The 9,532-nt window shown below is 39.0% G+C and overlaps 1 protein-coding gene across 1 annotated transcript in view; it reads right to left on the bottom strand.

The window, feature by feature from the left end:
* Positions 1 to 1,705: 1,705 nt before the first annotated feature.
* epb41l5 (erythrocyte membrane protein band 4.1 like 5) overlaps positions 1,706 to 9,532 on the bottom strand; it is a 41,671-nt gene continuing 33,844 nt past the window's right edge. The window contains exons 20-25 of the mRNA XM_034886241.1: positions 7,616 to 7,788; positions 6,849 to 6,930; positions 5,921 to 6,001; positions 5,372 to 5,428; positions 4,968 to 5,107; positions 1,706 to 4,262 (exon numbers count right to left, since the gene is read on the bottom strand). Of these exons, the coding sequence (XP_034742132.1) occupies positions 4,193 to 4,262; positions 4,968 to 5,107; positions 5,372 to 5,428; positions 5,921 to 6,001; positions 6,849 to 6,930; positions 7,616 to 7,788 (603 nt within the window). The 3' untranslated portion in view covers positions 1,706 to 4,192. The remainder of the gene's footprint in view (positions 4,263 to 4,967; positions 5,108 to 5,371; positions 5,429 to 5,920; positions 6,002 to 6,848; positions 6,931 to 7,615; positions 7,789 to 9,532) is intronic.

The raw sequence follows: 9,532 nt of genomic DNA on the forward strand, positions 1-9,532 counted from the left end.
AAAACTAAATCTATCAATGAATGATACATAAACAAAGTTATATTCTATTCCCTTATGAGAAATCTACAGACGCAAACAAAGTATAGTAAAAATAAAAATAAAATTCCCATTTTTCTGAAAGAAGACATGTTATGGAAGCGAAGCATGAAAAAAACTATGTTTTTGCCTTCCATGGGTGGCCTGAAGGCAACATACAACGACCCATAATGAGCTCGTTGTAGTTTATATATTTTTCCTTGAAGGCAGATGATGAGTTTTGTTGTTGTTAATGGATCAGCTGAGAGAAGAAGAACAGTTATGAAGAGGCTTAAACTACTCCGAAGAAGAGAAGTGCGTGGAACCATTACTCTAATACCAATCCACACTGACAAAGAACTGCTGGAACAGTACCCTGCTGCAGACATCGCTCATATCCAATCTGATTAAGAGACTTCCCCGAGCAAATGAGACACTACTCTTGAACCTGGAGGTATAAGCCTGTGATTTATAGACATGGCAAAGTATTTCTATGGGGAACTGATTGAACTTGATTTTTTCAAATAATATGCAAGGTAAGAATATTATAATTCCTTATGTTAATGTTGTTTTTTTTAGATGTAATACAGTCACTCTAACTAGAAGATAAACTATAGACTGCTGTAACTTTTCAAGGAGCTTCGAAGAGATTGGACTTCTTTAGCAAACACTTACTTAGATGGTTGAAAATGAACATTTTGACAGGGTGTCTTCAGGATGTCACTGTTCACAATGTGCTGCAGTCTGATAATGTCTTAGGGTTAATATTAAGGTTGCAGTTAGATTATTAATGTAATATAAATGCTTACATCAACAGGGACATCTTTAAAGGGTATTTGTTCAGCTTGTTTAAATTCAAATGCATAATAGCCTTTTGGAGGAGTCAAATTTCACGGGATCAATGTTTTTAAAGCTTAACAGCGTAGGTAAGAGCAGGATTGTAAATTGCAGTGCCTATATTTCCAGTCAAAGGACTGTCCCCAAAGGGTAAAAATGGTACTGTGCTGCCATCCAGTGGTGAATTGGCTAACATACATTAAAAAATGTTGACTGGCTGGGTGAAACGGGATACACTGAGACTTCTTCAATGAGATTTGTTTACAGCTGAGATACCAACAGCTGACATGTTAACAAAACAGTTAATCTACTGGCCATTTTCACTCTTACCCTGTGAGCGGATTGCCTCTTAGCGATCCCTTTAACCCAAGTTAAAGGCTGTGTTAAAGCAACTACCTTACATTCATGTAAGGTTTAGTATAAAAAAAGGACTTAAAGAGCTGCCATTCATACCAACCATTCTGCCGGCTTTTTTCATGTCTTTCATCCTTTAACTTGGGTATTATTAAATGTATAGTACAAGCTATACAGGCTTTGTGTTGCTACACAGTCCAACGGCCTTTTTCAATGGACATTTTGACATGTTAAAGTCAGAAAATCACTTGACAAAACATTTTGAATGCACAGACTTCTGAGTTCGTTGTTAATGCTACGTTTATGATACAGATACAAGAGCCTTACGTCTCACAGAGCAAGTGAATTTAAACAGGACTGCAAACTCAGATTCTTTTTTGTTACCTAAATGTGAATCAGGTTATTGTTTCATAGCTGGTTTAACAACACCCACAGCACAGCAGTGAATATGTAAATCATTTCAACAGTCAAACCAAAAAAATCATGAAAAACATTTGACTCCTACTGTAGCAAAGCTTTACTGAATCATGATCAGGTATTTCAGAGAAAAAAAAAGGTTATATAAAATTGCAGTCAGTTTCCTACTTCTCTTGTAATTAGAAAACATCTCGATGCAGAAATCTTCTCAATGTGTAGTGACAATACTGCCAACATGATTTTCAAAAAAATATACAGTATATAAATCTACTTCATATCTACAGCCAGCTGGTGCCATTATACTGACAATACATCATAACTGTACGCTATAACACTTTTGGACAACATGTAATATTTGAACAATTACGCTGAGTAGTAGCATAAATAACTGTCACTGCTAAGACGACATTGAAAAACAGTCAGATTCCCTTGTTCAAGACTGAAATCACCGTCATAATGAAAAAAACAAACAAAGACATAACTTGAATGAGAGTCCAGACTGAAGTTGGGTGAACAAAAGAGAGTCAATGTGGTATACATTAGAATTAGGCCTCAACTGAATAAAATCTGATTTTAAGATATTTCACGTTTTCTCCAGTTAAAATACAACAGAAATTGAGAATGTATCACGTTGTACATCTTTTTATTCTGTGGCATCTCCAGCATTCTCAGATGAGACTATTTGAATACATTCATTTCTATAAGGCAGGGTAGTAACTGCAGCATGTTAATACCAGATGCCATGTTCTACTGTATAACAAGGTCTACTGTCTACAATGAATTCAGATATCCAGTTAAGCAATACAAGGTTGTCAAAAGTGTTGATACTTTCATACCTGTTTAAAACAATACAATCTCAGTAAATTATACATTTGATAGCATTGAAAGTACCGAAGCTATGTAAAAAAAGACAGAACAACAATGAGATTTTCAGCACAAGGCTGCACCGATGAGACAACGGTAAAGAAAATGAACGGTGGCCGTTACTTCGTTCTCTCCAGCAACAAACAAGTGAAGCATAAAAAAAATACTAAAAGCAATAATGACATAGAATGTGTAGGCCTGCAAGGTAGTGAACACATTTAAAAAGAGTAATGTTAATTGATGTTTTACATTTTTTTACAGATGTGTTTAGTGACTTTTTCTATAACAGCACTGTGTGCGTGTTGTTAATAACAAAAATAATTATCCTGTTGCCTTGGTGTTAAAGTATCCTGTTGCCTTTTTTCTTTATAATAGTATTGTATCAAAATTTAAAACTGGCTTCCTGAAAGCAGTATATGTACTCAAAAAACTGGAAACAGTGTCCACCTCCAGGAATCATAGTTAAGTTAAAAGGTTTTAACAGGAATTCAGCCACCTTTTGCATTCACCTAGCCAATAAACAGTAGAAGATACAAGTAGTGTGAATGAGAAATTTTCGCAGGTAGAGGCAGGGATGTCAAATAAAAACATAGGATCCCATTTTAGACAAAAATGGTAAAACTTCAACTGTATCATTGTGTAGTCATCTTTCTCTCAAAATATTAAAACATCAAAAAAGTAAGAGCAGGACAATAAAAACATCAGCTGAAAAACCAATGTAGTCATCTCTATTGTCATCCGTCGCAAAAGAAATAAAATAAGATTTCAAAGTCCAGTGTTGCAAAAACTAATCCAGTAAAGTTTTCATATCCAGTGGCTGCCAACAGACGACTTTGGCATGTAGTAGTGACTAGGGTTTGTAGTGTGCTACAAGGACAGTACAGTATCATATCCATGTTTCATCATGTTAAGAGCCCGAGGCTTATTATTTCTTAGAATCAAAATTTTTAGTCACTATCTTTCTTTTTTATAGGTTTTTCTTTTTAGTCCTTCATCCAGTGTACTTCAGCAGCTCTATATGCTGTGCGATGTGTGCGTTTACACACAAGCTCAGAGTAGCAAAGATCCAGTGGTGTGAATAAGCAGTAATAAAACGGCGAGATTCAAAAATGGGGGTTGAAAGCAGCAAAAGAACAAAAGAGACAACCTACTCTCACAGTCGTTAGCCTTATGCTTTGGCGCAACGTACCTCACAGTGTCAGCGATTCTCTTGTGTCAGTCCCAACTTGACCTTTGTAGCAAACAAGTTGAATAACAAGACCTTACATCACTTGTCATCTACAAGGAGACAGTGTTAAGAGAGACTGAGGTTTGGTCGACTGGATGGATTAAGTAACTTGCAGGTCGGTGGCAGTGAACTCATACAGGAGACTCACAAGTTAGGTGTTCTTAAGAAGGTAATACTGGAGCTAAATTTTTGTTTTAACCGACCTACAAAAACTAGGCATTGTGTCATGTTGTGAAAAACTGAAATCATATTTCTAATATTTTCCTGTGTAATCAGGTCTGTTTGTTCACTCGGTTAGTCAGTGAAATTAAGTTTGTGGTGTTTGTAAGCTGCCTCTTCCCTGGTTCCACTTTCCTCTTAGCCCTCAGTGTTCAGCACACCTGGCCCAGCTTGCTTGTGAGTGGATGGGGGAGGGGGGTGAGGGGGGGAAGCGATCAGGGATTTTAATGTTGTGATGGTCTTCTCCTCATTTCTCCATCAGAGCTCAGTGGTCAGGAGACCTCTGGGTTTGGCTCCATCCTCTGAGGCTGGCGACTGACCCACAGTGCTGTGGGACACAGGAGTGGAAGGAAGGCTACATCAGAGATAGAGACTACTTTGCTGGTAAAAGCATTAGCATACACTTTCATGTTGACTGAGACATATGGAGCATGTGGGTCCTAAGTGCTCTAAAGTAAATGAATTCAATTTCTGCATTCATAAAACACACAAGTATCAGGTGTAATTAGATATTTTGTAACCTTGGATGGGACTCCTCTAGGATAAGCAACATCTGCAGTGACTAGCTCTATTTTAAAGACAGAAATAATGTTTAAGTATCATAGTGATTTCATGACCAAACAAGAATTACAAGTAGCGCTGGGTATCAAACTTAATACTTTTTAGGCACTGACTGAATTGCCTGTAAAGTGTTGCAGAAGTAGGCAGGAAAAACTCGCCGTCACGCACAGCGACGGAGCTCACTTAGTAGAAGCTGGAAAATAGATAAAAAGAGGTGCGGCTTAATGTTGTATTTTAATTTTGTTTTACTAAATTAGCATCGAAATAAGTATTGTTTAAAAACAGGGAATGAATATTTTTGAATGACACCCAGCCCTAGTTACAAGTGATTCACCTCGAACTCTTTTGCAGTGGGTTTTTCCAGCTAAAGCAAGGCATTTTCCGGCTCCATCAGCAGGGGTCAGCATACTACCAAGCTTGCTTTAAAAACAAGCGTGAAGTGCTTTAGGTTCAAATCTCAAAAGAATTTTACCTGGCACAGATCATGTTACATGTGTGAGCGAGGTGGGGGAGGACTGGGGTGAGAGGTGCTCCCCCATCTGCAGGGAGAGGAGGGTGGACCTTAGCGGGGGGGTCAAAGTCGAGCACGCCGTTAGTAAAGACGCCAGGAGGCTGCATTAGAAGGGGATGAGGGAGAAGGAAGCAGGTCATTCTCTACACAGCCTCTACATCAGCCAAAGTGAACAGCTTCTATGCAAGTGCATATGGAAAAATAAGTACTGAGCCTTGTATCACCAGTTTCAGGACAATGAATGGACAGAAATTAATATAAATATTCATCAAAACCTTCTAAAACATTTCATAAGAACATGTGAGGAAAAAGACAGTTAAACAGGAGAAAGGTTAGACAGGTAGGAATAGAGATTGATCACTCACAGCAGTTGTAGGAATGATCCAGCGAGGTGTGATAAGAGGTTTGGGAACTGGTGGTAGCTGGAAGACGATCAGAATAATGTCACACAGTCTTGACCACACTTAGTTATTGACCCCAGATCACTGAATTAAGTTTAATTTTCAGTTCAGTTTCTTTCACACAGGTATTATGCGACTGTCAATCTACAGTATACATTCATAAATGTTGTGAATATTTATAATTACTAACACATTAAATTCCTGGCTCTAAAAGAAATGGCATAACACTAAAGGCTTGTAGCGTTGGAACCATGAAGACATGGGTTAATCGATTCTGAATGAGGGTGAATAAGTGATGGTTGCAGTCCAGTTGGGTGGCTGGATTGATTTTGTCTTGAGTCCAAAGTTGGTGGTTTACTTCCTGCAATGGCTAATCTTTCCTTCCTAGTGTTCTTGGGAACGTCAATAAATCCTGTCCCCTCACAAAAGGTGCTTACACAAATATATTCAGGAATTGACAAAAGTCCTATATTTTTGCAGGAGTTCTTCACATCTGATAGGACTGTGGCTTACCATAGGAGTGGGATCGGTGAAATCAATCAAGTTGTCAGACAGTGGGGTGGTGTTCGGCAGGTCAACTTCCTCTGCTTTAACCTGCAGAATGACAAAAACACCCTTTACCACAGCATATAAACAAAGAAACCTACACAAATTCCGTATTAGGCAATCTCTTCACACAGGCCACACAAGAAGGGTGCCATAAATACATCTTTAATAAACAGAAACTCCCTTAGGTTGAAGAGCTGCCACAGCAAGACAGTGGAGCTTCTCAGACAGTTGTAGAAACATTCTTATCATTACAGTCAGGAATGTAGATCATTTGGTATAGTCACCTTTCAGTCCTTCTGTAATAATAAAGTGTGTGCCTTTTATGTGAGTCAGATTAGCCAGGTGAAATGTACCTGTACCTTCATAACGGGTATGTCATTCCAAACTGCCTCTAAACTACTGAGTATCCAAAAATGCCTCACCATTCAGTCCCCAATTTCAATCTCTTCAGTGTCAGTGAGCCAATAAGCACGCAGCATGCTTCTACCCAGATCTACTGATGTTTGTGATTGGCTGTCTAACGTTACACGTTACAGAGTCACGCAGGAAAAACTCAACGTTAGGCACAGAGACGAGGCTCACGTAGTAGGAGATGAAAAATGAATTAGAAGATTTGTGCCGTAATGTGTAATGTTCTAATTTCTTTTTGTTTTATAAAATTAGTATAAAAAAATCAATCATGTAGGAACCTGTATCAAGGTCATGGTATTGGAATCGATATTGAATACTTTCGAACAATACCCGGTCCTCGTACATGGTGTTGAAAAATACAATAGAACAATAGTAAGAGTGAAACATGTGTAAGAGTGTAATTGTTTCATTGCTATAATTTCCATGGTAAGCAATGTAAAAGCACTACAATAAGTTATGTGATTATTATCAATCATGTTACCTTTGGTGCCATGCTTTCGCTGGCAGACTCAGAGGGCATCTTGGGAACAGAGGGGTTCCCATCCTCAGCTAGCCTCTCGACACTGATGAACCAAAAACAAGAGAAATAAGGACAGAAAATGTCAGGTTACTGTTCCTCGTAGAAACATTAGCAGAAACATATTCCAAGTTCCTCATCCTAACGTGGTATAAAGAACATTTCATTGTTACATTTTTCTTGTTCATATGAGTCAAGAAATCACTTAATTATCAGAGCCTATCACACAGAACAAGTCAATGTCTTCAAATTGTGTTTTTTTATCAGTCCAATACCCCAATATTTTTTTACACTGGTATTAAAAATAGACAAGTTTGATTTTACAGTCACACGCAAATATTCCTTTTTAAGTCTGAATGGTTAAAGCCTGTTCTTTCTTCCTATTCTCAAGAGCTAATGTAGTAATCGTGATCATTACATAAAGTGTGTTTAAAGTTATAGGGACAAAGACGTATATCTAAGTAATATATAAGTAATTTATCAATAAAAACACTACTATGTAGGTAAAGGTTTTCACTAAATGTATTGTTTGACTTAAAGAAAAGGAGAAAAACAGATACAATATGAGTCTACGCTGCAGCTACTGTCAAAGGTCCCTCCTCCGTTAATTCTCTCATATTCTTACTTCTAGTGAAACATAAATCTCACTCTCACAATGAATGCATGCGGAATTATCCGGGTAGTGTGCAGTTTTTACTTTGCATTCCCTCCATATAGACTAACAGACTGACCTTGCCCCTGCTGATGAGACCAGTGAAGCTGGCTTGAGCAGGTCCCGGGAGTCTTGAATGTCAGAGCGACCACTAACGGACAGAGAGGAGTTACTGCCCATTCGGCCGGTACGCACCTTCAACCTGGAAACAGACAGTGCATGTTCTTGTTCTGTGCCAGGGATTTTGTGTTTCTACTTAATCTGAAATTTCTGCATAAAATATTTGAAAAGAAAGAAATGGGATCAAATCGATCATTTCACACCGGGTAAAATGTCCTCACAATAATACACAAATTCAACATGATTTCAGATTTGAATAGGGTACAGGGAAGGAAGACAATGGAATTTGAAATGGATTTTAAACAAATAAAAAACAATCTAATGTTGATCATTCTTCCTCTATCATCCTGAGCCAATGAATGCCTCCGATGCAAAACATTGACAGCGGATTTGCTTGACAATTTGTGGAGCCTTGCTTGTACGAATGAGCTGCAGGTGATGTAATGTTTTGAGCCACGCTAATAATCCTCATGAATATTCAAATTGGTAATCAGCTCTCACAGCAGGACGTGCTGAGATTGGCTGAGACAATGCGTTGACAGTTGGCATGACTCAGAAAGATGGAGGAGGAGGGGGAGGAGGTGGAGGAGAAGGTTTCAAGACAATTGAGCATGAGGGAATGGCTTTTCTCCTGTCCATGGTTGCTCTGTACTGACTAACTGTACGGTACTGACAGTTTTAAAAGGAGAAGAGATTTTTAAAATGCAGTTTTTCAGTTCAGATGCTGATTTATATTCAGTGAGGAAAATAAGTATTTCAACACCCTGCTATTTTGCAAGTTCTCCCACTTAGAAATCATGGAGGGGTCTGAAATTGTCATCGTAGGTGCATGTCCACTGTGAGAGACAAAAAAAAATAATCCAGAAATCACAATGTAGGATTTTTTAACTATTTATTTGTATGATACAGCTGCAAATAAGTATTTGAACACCTGAGAAAATCAATGTTAATATTTGGTACAGTAGCCTTTGTTGGCAGTTTCAGAGGTCAAATGTTTCCTGTAGTTTTTCACCAGGTTTGCACACACTGCAGAAGGGATTTTGGCCCACTCCTCCACACAGATCTTCTCTAGATCAGTCAGGTTTCTGGGCTGTCGCTGAGAAACACGTACTTTGAGCTACCTCCAAAGATTCTCTATTGGGTTTAGGTCTTGAGACTGGCTAGGCCGAGCCAGAACCTTGATGTGCTTCTTACAGAGCCACTCCTATCCTCGCTGTGTGCTTCGGGTCATTATCATGTTGGAAGACCCAGCCTCAACCCATCTTCAATGCTCTAACTGAGGGAAAGGGGTTGTTTCCCAAAATCTTGCAACACATGGCCCCGGTCATCCTCTCCTTAATACAGTGCAGTCGCCCTGTCCCCTTTGCAGAAAAACACCCCCAAAGCATGATGCTACCACCCCCATGCTTTACAGTAGGGATGGTGTTCTAGGGATGGTACTCATCATTCTTCTTCCTCCAAAGGAATTATGGTCAAAAAGTTCTATTTTGGTCTCATCTGACCACATGACTTTCTCCCATGACTCCTCTGGATCATCCAAATGGTCATTGGCAAACTTAAAACGGGCCATGACATGTGCTGGTTTAAGCAGGGGAACCTTCCGTGCCATGCATGATTTCAAACCATGATGTCTTAGTGTATTACCAACAGTAACCTTGGAAACGGTGGTCCCAGTTCTTTTCAGGTCATTGACCAGCTCCTCCCGTGTAGTTCTAGGCTGATTTCTCACCTTTCTTAGGATCATTGACACCCCACGAGGGGAAATCTTGCAGGGAGCCCCATACATTGTGATTTCTGGATTATGTCTCTCACAGTGGACATGCACCTACGATGACAATTTCAGACCCCTCCATGATTTCTAAGCGGGAGAACTTGC

Source organism: Etheostoma cragini, chromosome 11 (genome assembly GCF_013103735.1).
Source record: "Etheostoma cragini isolate CJK2018 chromosome 11, CSU_Ecrag_1.0, whole genome shotgun sequence".
In the NCBI taxonomy this organism is placed as follows: domain Eukaryota; kingdom Metazoa; phylum Chordata; class Actinopteri; order Perciformes; family Percidae; genus Etheostoma; species Etheostoma cragini.